Genomic DNA, 13,377 nt, shown 5'->3' with positions numbered 1-13,377 from the left:
TATTGTCTAGATACCCTCTTGTGTTGCATATTAACGGTATATAGGGTTTTTGATGTGTATGAAAGTGTGGGTTTGATTTAGTGACTTTGCCTTACAAATTTTCCAAATTATGCACTGCTGCAACTTCTCTAATTTAAAAGAAATATCAAACCTATTTATTTTTCAAATCTGAATTTAGTGTAGGCTATTTGGTGTGTTTAGAGCTTGTGATAATTTTTCTAGCTCCTAATTATGTGTTTTTAGTGCTTGGATATTTTATTTAGAAATCTGGTCCTGAGTCTCTGAAAAACAGTCCACTTCTTTCAATTTTATAAAATTCCATAAAAATCATCTCATGTTGGTTCTTCTGTTAAAACTTAAAATTCTGAGTCCTCTTTCCAATGGAATTTATTTGGGTGAAAATCATTGGGTAGATTGAGAGGAAAACTAGTTTTCCCAAAGGGTAACAAATCTGGACAGGTTTTTTAATATAGCTTGTAGATGAATTTCTGGAGGTGCTGTGCAAATTCTGAGAATTGGAATTGAAACTAGACAGGTTAATTATTATTTCTGTGCAATTTCAGCCCCTAATTTGACCTAGAAGTATTTTTCCCAAAGCATTCTTGTTAGCCCTGCAGAACCGAACTGTGCTGGAAATGGTGTTTTATTGTGTTATTTGTCTCTAAGTATTTCAAAGCATGCCTAATGTTATTTGCTTGCCTTACCATACTTATGTATGCTTATCATGGGCTATATTTCTTCTCTTATGTTTGTCTCATGCTCTTTTATATTACCGAATTACCGAATGTGACTAACTTGCTTGGCAAAAGATCCAATAAACGGGAAATGATAAGGGGTTGGCAATGGGTGACGTTCACATTAGTGTTGGAATAATTTATACATATGAATGACATGAATTATGATGGGATTAAAACCAAATGAGTTAAGTCTTGCGCAAGCGGTCTAAGCGAGCCCCTAGGTTGACACAGATGTATTCAGACTCTATGCGGTGGTTTCGGGGTGTAAGCGAGCCCTTTGGTATGGTATGTGCAGGGTGTAAGCGAGCCCAAGGCACAATTTGGTATGGTATGTGCAGGGTGTAAGCGAGCACTAGGCACGATTTGGGTGTAAGCGAGCCCACTTGTTTGGCTGTCCCTTTTGAGGTCCATCAATGTCACTGACCGGTAAATAATCAGGAGGCGGGCATAGGTGGTAAGGTTTGCAAAGCAGCAAAATGGGGAGTTCTGAATAGTCCGTTGTTCAATCCTTGTGGTTGGGTAGAAGGATCTCTTTGGGGGATTCTAGATGTCTAGTCTAACTACTAATTCATAGACCCTTATCGTAATATTGTATGTTATGTTACCTATTTTGTTCTGTGTATGGTTGATTGGTTGCTAGAAGATATGGGGGTGTGTGTGTTTTTACTGGGCATTCCAAGCTCATGGCGTGTCATGCCAGGTGATGAAACAGTTTACAATAGTGAAGGTTATTTCGAAGGCAAACAAGATGAAGTGTTGGAGTTGTGGTTCATTTGAAGACTTAGACTAGTCGTTTTTTTTTTTCTTTTTGACTTTTGGTTTGGCAATGTTTTGGTAATCCTGTAATGGAACATAAACGAATTATCTGTGATATTAACTCTGGTTATATATGTATATTAAGATGTTCTGGTTATCTATCCTACTTGTGTTGTATTGTTGTGCGTATTTAACGGCCCGGAAGTTGGGGCGTTACAACCCTGCCCGACGCAACTCGAAAATTAGCGGGTGTTTGCGAGGCTCTACCATGGGTCGGCCTGAGCTAGGGCCAAATTTAAACCCCTAGTTAGAGGCCATGGAACTAAGAAAAGTTAGTGGAAGTTACATCTGTAGCAAAATAGAGGATGTTTGTGGAATTTGTGAGACCATGAGACACTCGACACACGAGTGTCGAACAATTCCTATTTTCAAAGCGGTGTTACATGATCAAGCATGTAACGCTCCGAAAATATATACATCCGATAAACCCAATTTAACTCTAGATAATCTAATTCTCAATTATTCCATAATTAACATGAGAGAGAGTATGATAAATATTAAATTCATTAATGTAAGGACCAAAACCCTTTCTTTTCTATTCATGACTTTCTAGTAAGAATCATAGAAGAAATCACTTGTATTCATACATTCACTATTTCTAAAATATAAATCTATGGAGTGTGATGATAGAAATTTAAAGCAAGCTAATTACAAAATAATGTCCCATTGGCTACAAGTTCCAAGGCCTTGCCCGGTTGCACAAAAATGGTGTTAACACCCAAACACGAATAAGCCTTGGCTTACAAAAAGAAAACAAATAAAAACCGAGCTTTGTGCTCTAAAAGTTCCTTCTTGCCTTCATTTCGACAAAGGCATATCGCAATCACTTGAAAATGGTTTCCACTAAGGGATGAGCATAAAGCTTAGCAGAGATAATCTAAATAAAGTACACGTAGTTTAATAATATCATGAGGTACAATGCATATGAGATGCCATTGCCAAAAATCATAGGTTTTCTCATTTTGAAATTCTCATGCCATGCACTTGTTCAAAAGTATAACTAATTCAATTATCTATTTGATAGAACAAGGGGTGATAAATACGACACTAGAAATCCCTAGGCTGGTGTCTGCAAGTAAGCATAACTAGCACTACCAATCTCCATTTTACCGGCTCCTAACCGGAAGGCACGTGGCACCTACTCCGTGTGTGTTTTCGGTCTTTCACCTTGGACACTCAGACCAACATAAACAATACCAATCTATACCCCCTATTCAGATTTACCAAACATATTTATCCCATAACACTACAAGAAAAGTGGGTTTATGAGACGGAACTATTTGCGACGGCACACTTGCCGTCTCAAAAAGTCACTTTTTTCGACGGCAGAAAATGCCGTCTCAAAAAAGTAGAGTATTTGCGATGGCACAATTTGCCGTCTAAAAAAAATAGAGTATTTGCGACGGCACACCGTCTCAAAAAAGCAGAGCATTTGCGACGGCACAATTTGCCGTCTCAAAAAATGAGAGTATTTGCGACAGTATTTTCTGCCGTCGCAAATACTCTCATTTTTTGAGACGGCAAATTGTGCCATCGCAAATGCTCTGCTTTTTTGAGACGGCAAATGGTACCGTCGCAAAAAGTGACTTTCGTGTTTTTTTTTTTTAGTTTTTAGTGAATATTTTTAAAACTTTAAATATTTGTTTTTAGATACACCTTACTTAGATGTATCTTAAAAAAAAATTTATGAAAATCTTTTTTTTAAAATTAATAAATACATAAAAATATATAAAAAAAAATGTATTGAATTATTGTATTTTTGATATTTAAGAAATTTTTAAAAGATTTTTTTTATAATTTTTATAATTTTTAGGTGTATTTATGTTAGGTGTGTCTAAAAATTAAAAAAAAAATACTTAAAATATTAAAAAAATTCAATAAAAATAATATAACACGGTAAACAAGAAAGCATAATTTTCTCAAAAGAGTTTTTGGAAAACTCTAACCTAGCATAGTGATTGTGGTTTTGAGACAGCTTCATATATATATAGTTACAAAATGGTTTGAATAAATTCAACGGTATTTTTCTGTCGTAAAAAAAATTAAAAAAAAAATAATGTTGTCTTACTCTTTTGATATGACATTTCTCTTTTCATTCATTTTTTTATCTTCCTGTCTCTTTGTCTCTATTTCTCTCTCTTCTCTTCTCTTTATCTCTTTCACTCATCACTCTTCTTTCTCTGTCTGTCTGTTTCTCTCTCTCATTTTCTCTCTATGTATAGACACCCCATTTTTGACCGACCTTAAGACTCAGACATCACCGATTGAGCACTCGGTGACGTTGCATAATGTGCTCGTTCAGAAGTCTCAGAGTCGCGGCCGTGAGCCCTGCCTCCGGATTTCCGAACCCTCTTCTGTGCCTTGTCTCGGTTTGCGAACCAAACTTGGTTTTTCTCTGTTTCTTTTCCCGAGGGGAGGGAGAGGTCCCGTAGACCATCTCTTAGTGGCCGTGGGCTACATCTTGTGGCCGTAGGCCATTTTGCCCATTTCGGAGTCCGGTTTCCGGTTTTTCGGGACCGTTGGCCGTGTGCCTCGGTTCGGGACCGCCTAACCATCTCCGTTCGCTCTGATTTTTGGCATACAGCTTATTTTCTCCCTTTTGAGGGACACTAGGGTCTGAGAAACCCACTTCGTGCCCGAATGCCACTTTCGGTGCTTAACAGGCAATTTTCGGGACCCCGAACTACGTGTTTCGGCCCCCGAGCATTCGTTTTGCATCGGTTTTCGTTCATTTTTGGCAGGTGCCTCTGTTTCATCACTAGGAAGGTCACTGGAGGGTGAGAGGCCAGCAATTATCTTGGCAACCAGTTATATTCCATTTTCACCCTCCGATGCCCGTTTTTCCCACTTCCGAGCCAATGTTGAACACCTTGGAGCCATTTTCTTCAACCCCAAACCACATATTTGTGATGTACACACATGGGAGGACCCTAAAAGTTTATGGCCGGCCATTAATTCCATTTGAACCTTTTGAACCCCTCCTCAAAATGGCATGTTCTCTTTCCAGTTTTAGAGTTTCCAAATTCGAACAACAGGGTTGTGAAGAGGAGACCTGGGAGGCCACCTTTTTGTGGTGGCCGGCCACTAAATCAAGTTGACCCTTTTGACCCCTAGCCGGCCGGCTAGGGGAGGTGGCCGGCCGGCCACCTGCAAGCCCGAAAGGTGGCCGGCCATGTTCCTTATGCTTGGTACTTTACAGCTGTATGGCTGTTTCCCCCAGAAAATATCTCAATCCGGGGGATATTTTGTGGGGGAAAGCCTTGCTCCTTTTCCCCCACCCTTTCCTTCCATGCTCCCCCTCCTTTTGGTGCTTATAACCAGCAGCAAGCATTGGTTTTAGAGGTTAGAAAATTTACTCCTCAAGCTTGAATACAAAACTCCCTCTCCATCTCCCTCATTTCCTTGAAAACCTTCAAGTTCTACACTACCATTTCTTCTACACCACCAAGCTCTACCACCACCACTCCAATCCAGCAGCAAGGGGAGGAATTCCAGCAGCTAAGAGGCAACAAATTTGGCCCAAGAAGCAACAAAAGAATTGATCTTCAAGGGTGAGTTGCAATTTCCCCTTTTTGGCCCATTTCTTGTATCTTTTGCAAGCCATACATGCTTATTGTTTTGAGCTCCGACCAAAACAGAAAAGGTCATTTTTTTGAGCTCATTTTCATGTCTCATTGAGGGCTCAACCCTGTTTGAGCCCTCCATCTTGCACTTGCTTCAATACCCTCTTTGAATGTCAATATTTTGCATGCTTTTTCTAACCTACGTGTGATCCATTTTGGAGTTTCTCATGAACTGTAAGTAGGCTTATTTTGAGTCCCTCTTAAACTTTGAAGAAGGGCTCATCTTTGTTTGGGACCTCCATGTACCACTTGTCTTTGTATCCATCTTTGGTCCCCTATTCTTGTATGACTTGGCAGCCTATCTTGGTTCCATTTTTGGTCATTTTACAGAGCTAGAAAAGTTCTTATTTTGGCCCATTATTCATGTTTCATTAAGGGCCTTTCATGGTTTGAGGCATATTTTATACACTTCATGTTATATCTCTCTTTTAATCCCCATTTTTGCATGATTTGTTAGCCTATCTTGCTTCGGTTTTTGGCCTTTTTACAGTACTAAAAATAGTCTTATTTTGTCCCATTCTTCATGTTTAATCAAGGGTCTCTGGCTGTTTGATGAATATTTTGCATACTTTGTGTTATAGCCACTTTTGAGCCTCATTTTGCATTGCATTTCTAGCATGTTTGTATACTGTTTTGGAGTTTTTACAGTTCTGTAAATAGTCATATTTTTGGTCCCTCTTCAATGTTGTAGAAGGGAATTTTTCAGTTTGGGCTTTGCATATACCACTTGCCTCTTTGGCCACCTTTTGGCCCTTTTTCTTGCATGGGAGTGCAGCCATACCTGTGTTTGTTTTTGGGGTTTTTACAGTTCTATAAAACATCATTTTTTGGGCCCCTCTTCAACTTTGTTGAAGGGCCCTAACCTATTTGGAGTTAGCAGCTGTGAGTTGCTTCATAATCTCATGTTTAGGGCCATTTTTGCATGCCATTGTTGCCCTATCTTTGCTTGCTGTTTGGCCATGATTTGTACTGTAAAAATGCTTATTTTGAGGCTGCCTTACTTCTGTCTTTTCATCTCGTGTACCAATTATGCATGCTTTGTATAGCTGTAGTTCATTCTATGCGCCTAATTTGCATTTCGGGAGAGATTCCATGCATCGGGTGTGTTTTCGCCTCATTTCGGGGCTGTTTTCCCCCACATTTCATTGCTGAAAATCCATTAGCATGTTTGCATATCATTTTCCATGCCATTGCATTGCATATGCCATTGCCTCGGTTTGCGTGCCCGTGTGCACGCATTTCGAGGCACTTCATTTTCATCTATCGGCCTCTTATGTGAGTGTGGCTGAGGCTCTCTCATGTTAGTATAAGTCCATGTTGCATTCTATATGCCATTTTAGCCATATTGCATTGCATATGCCATTGCCTCGGTTTGCGTGCCCGTGTGCACGCATTTCGAGGCACTTCATTTTCATCTACCGGCTTCTTATGTGAGTGTGGCTGAGGCTCTCTCATGTTAGTATAAGTCCATGTTGCATTCTATATGCCATTTCCATGCCATGGCATTGCATATACCATTGCCTCGATTTGCGTGCCCGTGTGCACGCATTTCGAGACACTTCATTTTCATCTATCGGCCTCTTATGTGAGTGTGGCTGAGGCTCTCTCATGTTAGTATAAGTCCATGTTGCATTCTATATGCCATTTCCATGCCATTGCATTGCATATACCATTGCCTCGGTTTGCGTGCCCGTGTGCACGCATTTCGAGGCACTTCATTTTCATCTATCGGCCTCTTATGTGAGTGTGGCTGAGGCTCTCCCATGTTAGTATAAGTCCATATCATATTTCCATGTCATTTGCATTGCGTATGTCATTTTCTCGGTTTGCGTGCCCGTGTGCACGCATTTCGAGGCATCTCATTTTTACAGCATAGTGCATACTAGGTTGTATCTTAGATCGCATTCTGTCATTTTCTCAGTTTGCGTGCCTATGTGCATGCATTTCGAGACATCTCATTTTCATAGCATTGTGTATGTTAGGATTGTATCTTAGTTGTATTTCATGCATGTCATGCATATTGCATCGTGTTCGGGATAGGAGTTAGCCCGGGCACGGGAAACGAGGTGCGTTTCGTACTCCGAGTGACGGAACGTGTCTCAATTCCCAGTCACCGACACTCCGGATTACCCATGATGGAGTTAGGTTCTTGTTGTGTTTACACGTGCATTCATTCTATATTGAGTTGCACATTTCGACTCCTCTGCCATCATGCATCGATATGCGTGATTGGTGGCACGAGGATCGAGGCATGCATATATCTGTGAAAATACATTGCCATGCCCCTTTCCTGCTCTCTGTTGCAGCAAATGAAGAATCAGCAAACTTCCGGAGTTTGGCGCGCTTTCCAAGAATAACTGCTAAACAGAGGCTAATTGGGGCATCCCGGTGGATTTCCGCGCAAGACAACCCGGACATGCATCATCCATCAGAAGCAAGGCAGTCCCTGGCTTGCATGCCAGTTTTATTTATTTTCTTAGTTAATTTGTTAATTAATTAGGAATTTGTATATTATTTGGACTGTAATATTTGGACTGTAATATTCTTTTATTCGGGACTGTATATTTATTTGGACCCTCCGAGCGAGGGCAAAACTGTAATAAGTGTGCGTGAGTGTGATGTATGTCTTCCAACCCCACGTCTTTCTTCCCTTTTATTTATCCGCTTATGATGGTTAGATTAGGGCATGTTTCAATTAGCATACAGTATGACAGCATGTTTGCATTCATTCATCTGTATTGCATGCACTGGGCTCGGCGCATCATACTAACTGCATTGTATTTTCAATTCCAAATTGAATACATGTTAGTTGTAGCATTCCATAAGCCATGTTTAGAATAGCCGAGCCTGCTATAGTTACATCTTTGCATGTGTTGCATTAGGCATTTCTGTATACCTAGGATCATGCATGATTTCTAATACAGTTTTTGTTTTGGCTTGGAGTACTCGGTAAGCTTTATGCTTTAGCATCCTTGCATGCGTGTGAGTACTGCCATGAATAGCATGCTTACCATGAGGCTATATGCTTATGTGATATAACTGCCTGAATGCCTATGGGTGAAGGTTGGGTTGTTTAAATTGGAACAAATCATTGACTGTGAGTTTTAAGCCCACTAGATAGTGGCAAAACCATTTTTTCTAAGCCTACCTGAGGGTGGCAAAATCTGCATTTTAAGCCTACTTGCGAGTAGCAAACCATCTTTCAAAAATAAACATGAAATGTTTTGTTCGAATTCGGGCGACCCAGTCTATACTTATATGCTGTGTGCATCACATAGTAACCTAGGCTAATAACCGGAATAAGGATACACAAAGTTTTCAAAAATAGATATCATGGTTAGTAGAGGCCGATCTTTGATCGGGTGAGCGGGGGTGCTCACGAAGTGACCTTCCCCAATCGTACCCAAGTTCCCGAGCCGAGACAACTTTGGTGATGACGGACACGTGGCCTTTGGCACCGAGTCAGGGTTTCCTAAATTTCCCATTAAAAAACATTTAGGTGGCGACTCTGTATCTGGCAAAGCAGTCCATGTTTGGCACTTCTTTCAAAAAATCTGTTTTTTCTCAAAACAATTTGCCAAATTTGGACTCTTTGGTTCAGACTTAGAACCGTGAGAAATTTGAGAGTCCTGAGCTGTAGTGACCCCAAATATGAATAGAACGGGAGCTCGTTCCTCCCGGGGCGTTCGGGGACGTCTACACTATGTCTCTCGCCTATCTCTCTTCTCTTTATCTTTCTCATCTGTTTTCTTTCTCCGTCTCTCTCGCTCATCTCTATTCTCTCTATCGCTCTCATTTCTTTTCTCTCTCTCTCTTATCTTTTTATCTCTCTCTATCTCTCTCGCCCATTTCTCTTCTCTCTCTGTCTCTCTCTTTTTCTATGTCTCTCTCTCGCTCATCTCTTTTCGCTCTATTTCTCTCTCGTTTTGTCTATCTCTCGCTCATCTCTTGTTTCTCTCTCTTTTTCTATCTTTCCCTCTATCTCTTTTTCTGTCTATCTCTCTCTCTCCCTGTCTCTCTCTCACTCATCACTCTTCTCTCTCTCTCTCTGTCTACTTGTCTATTTGTCTATTTCTCCCTCACTATGTTCGCCTTGCTCACTTTCTTACTCTCATCTTCTCTATTTATCGAGCTCCTTCTTGATTTATCGATCCACGATAAACGACGTCGTCTTACTCTTTTGAACATTTCTCTTTTCACCCATTTTTTCATTTTCATATCTCTCTGTCTCTGTCTCTCTTCTCTTTCTTTCTCTTACTCATCACTCTTCTCTGTCTGTCTGTCTCTCCCTTTCTCTATGCGTCTATGTCTCTCTTCTCTCTCTCTCTCTCTCTCACTCATCACTCTTCTCTGTCTGTCCGTCTCTCTCTTTCTTTCTGTGTCTCTGTCTCTCTTTTCTTTCTCATTCTCACTCATCACTCTTCTGTGTCTGTCTGTCTTCCTGTCTCTCTCTTTTTCTCTGTGTCTCTCGTCCATCTCTCTTCTCTCTATCTCTTTCATATATCTTCTCTCTCTGTCTCTCTTCTTTTTTTTCTCTCTCGTTCTCTCGCTCATCTCTTTTTGTCTTTCTCTCGTTTATCTTTTTTCGCTATTTTCTTTCTCTCTCTCTCTCTCTCTCTCTCTCTCTTTGTCTATATCTTTTCACCCATTTTTTCATCTTCTTTTCTCTCTTTTCTTTCTCTCTCTCATTCATCACTCTTCTCTCTCTGTCTGTCTATTTGTCTCTCTCTCTCTTTCTCTGTGTCTCTCATTCATCTATCTCTTCTCTCATCTATTTTCCCTCTTTGTCTCTTTCGCTCATCTCTCTTCTCTCTATCTCTCTCATCCATCTCTATTCTCTCTATCTCCCTCATCTCTCTCTCTCGCTTATCTCTCTGTCTCTCCCATTCATCTCTTTTCTCTCTATGTCTCTCTCGCTCATCTCTCTATCTCTCTCTCTCGTTCATCTCTCTTCTCTTTCTATCTCTTTTTCTGTCTTTCACTCTCTATCTCTTTCTCTCTCTCTCTCTCCCACTGTGTTCGCGTTGCTCACTCTCTCCCTTTTGTCTTCTCTATTTACTGAGCTCCATCTCGATTTATCGATCCACTACAAGAAAATGCACTTTTAGCGACCACTTTGTCTCTCTCTCACTCACCACTCTCTCTCTCTCCTCTATCTATCTCTCACTCATCTCTCTCTCTTACTACCCATCTCCTCTACTACCTTCACCACTACTACAAACGCCATTTCACTACCACCACCACCACCACCATCATCTCTTATCCACCACCTTTACCAATATTATCGCTTCCTCTCCTCTACCACAAAATATTACCTCTCTGCTCTCTCTCACTCATCACTCTTCTCTGTCTGTCAGTCTTTGTCTTTGTCTATGTCTCTGTCTCTGTCTCTTTCTCTTTCTCTCTTTGTCTCTCGCTAATCTCTCTATCTCTATCATCTCTCTTTTTCATTCTCGATTTTTCTATATGTCTCTTTCTCTATCTCTTTCTCTCTTTGTCTCCCTTGTCTCTCTCTCTTTCTCTTTATATGTCTTTCTCTCTTTGTCTCTCTCACTTATTACTCTTCTCTCTCTCTTTCTCTCTCTGTGTCTGTTTGTTTGCCTCTCACTCTTCTCTCTCTCTCTCTCTTTCTCTCTATGTGTCTGTCTGTCTATTTGTCTCTCTTCCCCATTGTGTTCACCTTGCTCACTTTCTCCCTCATCTCTTCTCTATTTACCGAGCTCTCCACTACAAGAAAATACACTTTTCGCGACCACTTTGTCTCTCTCTTACTCATCACTTTGTCTCTATCTGTCTGTCTGTCTCTCTTTCTCTCTCTCTCTCTCTCTATCTCTCTTCTCTATCTGTCTCTCACTCATCTATCTCTCACCATCCATCTTCTCTACCACATTCACCACTACTACAAATGCCATTCCACTACTACCACTATTATCACTGTTGTCACTCCACCTCTACAACTATCATTACTACCACCATCGCTACCACTCCACTACCACTACTACTACTACTACCATTACCTCTCCTCCACCACCGCTACTCTATCTCCTGTACCACTACCACGACTTCACCACTTATCTCCTTCACCATCACTACCACCACCACTATCACCTTTTATCCACCATCTTCACCACTACTGCCACTTTCTATCATCTACCATAAAAAATTTGTTCTTGATTTTTAGTAACCAAAAAAAAAAAAAGGGTTGAAAAAAATATTTTTCATTGACCACAAAAAATTAATTTTATTTTAATGGAAAATAGTATCCCTACTTTTATCAAATTAAAGAAAAAAAAAATTTATTCAGTAAAATAAATATGAAACAAATAAATTTTCAACCTTACTAAATGAAAAAAAAAATTCATTAACTATAAAAAAAATTATTTTAATAAAAAATATATTTTTTTGACTACGACATCCTCCATTGCGAAAAAAAAAAATCATTTTATTATTTAAATATTTATTTGTAATCAAAAAAAAAAATCCCAAAAAATTTCCGTTCCCCCCTCCCCTTTTTCCATTCCCGCTCGGGCTCCCTCTACCCCAAACCCAAAATCCCCATTCCCGCTCGGGTTTCCCCCCAACCCAAACCCAAACCCAAAATCCCCAATCTCAAAATCCCTAATCTTTCTTACGTCTCTCTCTCTCTCTCTCTCTCTCTCTCTCTCTCTCCGTCTCAATTTGTTTCAGATGCTGATTCGGATGATTCACAGTCAAGGAAGAAGAGGAAGTGCAGGAGTTCTAGGCATAGAAGTAGGAAATCGGAATCAGTCGGTGATAGTGAATCGGATGAGTTGAATCAGGGTGCTGATGCTTGATCTTCATGTATGTTCACTGCTTTCCTTTCATCGTTTATTTCTATGTTTGATAAAGTTGAGCCTATTACATGCAAAAATTTGTTTTTAGGGTTGTTTGATTTGTTAACTTTTCATCTTTGATTATTTTGCTCCGTCTATTTTGTGTTTTAGTATGTGAAATAGTTTTGTTTTTCTTTTTTCTGGGTAGAACAATTCAGATGGAAAACGAATGAAATTATCCAGATCAAGAGCTGAAAATGGTTGGCTCAAACTCAAAGTAAAAAATGGAATCAAATTCAGGGCAAGGAAACATGGCAGCTGCATACAAAGCCAAGTGAGCAGCCTAATAAGCAAGATTATATCCATGTGAGAGCAAGAAGAGGTCAAGCTACTGATAGCCACAGTTTAGCAGAGAGAGTAATTTCTCTTCAGAGTTGTTGGAATTGCTATTTATCATTTGTTGAATTTATTTGTAGATTTCTGTTTGCAGATTGAAACTTATTGTTTGTCAGGCTAGGAGAGAAAAGATCGGTGAGAGGATGAAGATTTTGCAAGACTTGGTTCCTGGATGTAATAAGGTATTCTCATATTTTTTTTGTTGTTTTTTTTTTTTTTTTTGGTGCTATCTATAATAATTATATTCAGTTTAGACACTTTTTTTTAAGCATTTTTTTTTTTGTCTTTAGTGGTTAAAAAAAAATAAAATCTATAAGCTTTACACATCAAAAAGAAAAAATTTTAAAAAAGACTTTTGGATATTTTTTGTTCCCTTTAGTGAATTATTTTGGAATTTTTTCAAAAAAAAAAATTTACTTTTTAAATTATTCTACACTACACACACAAGAAAGTAAAAAAATTTGACACAAATCTAAAAAAAAATTCTCTAAAGATAAAATATGGTTTTTAAGCTTTTCCCAGAGGGTGGCAATTGGTTTTTTGGCAGCTATTTGTTGACTCTTTTTCACCTTCTATTAAATTTTTGGAAAACAAAAAAAAAAAACTCAAGGTTTGAGCCTTATAACAAAATAAATTCTGAATTTTTAAATTGATTAATTTAAACCCTAATATTTTGATTTATTTTTAATCAAAACCATTTGTCTATTTTCGTTAAACAAATTTATGCATGTAATAGGCTCAACTTTAGAGATGTACTCCTCGTGTTTGGAGATGTACTCCAGCACGTTCTAATGGTTGTATGTCCCTTGTATATTCGGATGGAAATGGTGACTATTCTGATCGTGCGCAACGTCGAAGAACCGTTGATCTTGCGTCTGAAAACGGTATGGGAATTGGACAAGAGCATGGAGATGTGGTTGCCCATCCTCATGTAATTCATGTGCAACCCTCACATAATTTGGTGGCCAGGTTGTGAACAGCGCTCTAATTCTCTCTAATAATCTCTCTTTA

The 13,377-nt window shown here is 39.3% G+C and overlaps 1 protein-coding gene across 1 annotated transcript; it reads left to right on the top strand.

The window, feature by feature from the left end:
- Positions 1-12,237: 12,237 nt before the first annotated feature.
- Positions 12,238-12,858, top strand: LOC145819073 (transcription factor BHLH089-like; the record flags this gene model as incomplete). The annotated part of the gene is made up of 2 exons (XM_082913057.1): positions 12,238-12,387; positions 12,483-12,858. Coding segments are annotated over 2 exons (270 nt in total), but the record flags the coding sequence as incomplete, so codon positions are not given.
- Positions 12,859-13,377: the final 519 nt, after the last annotated feature.

Source organism: Camellia sinensis, chromosome 2, assembly GCF_055761805.1.
Source record: "Camellia sinensis isolate YWXY chromosome 2, ASM5576180v1, whole genome shotgun sequence".
Classification (NCBI taxonomy): domain Eukaryota; kingdom Viridiplantae; phylum Streptophyta; class Magnoliopsida; order Ericales; family Theaceae; genus Camellia; species Camellia sinensis.
This window is presented reverse-complemented; position numbering and strand designations above follow the sequence as displayed.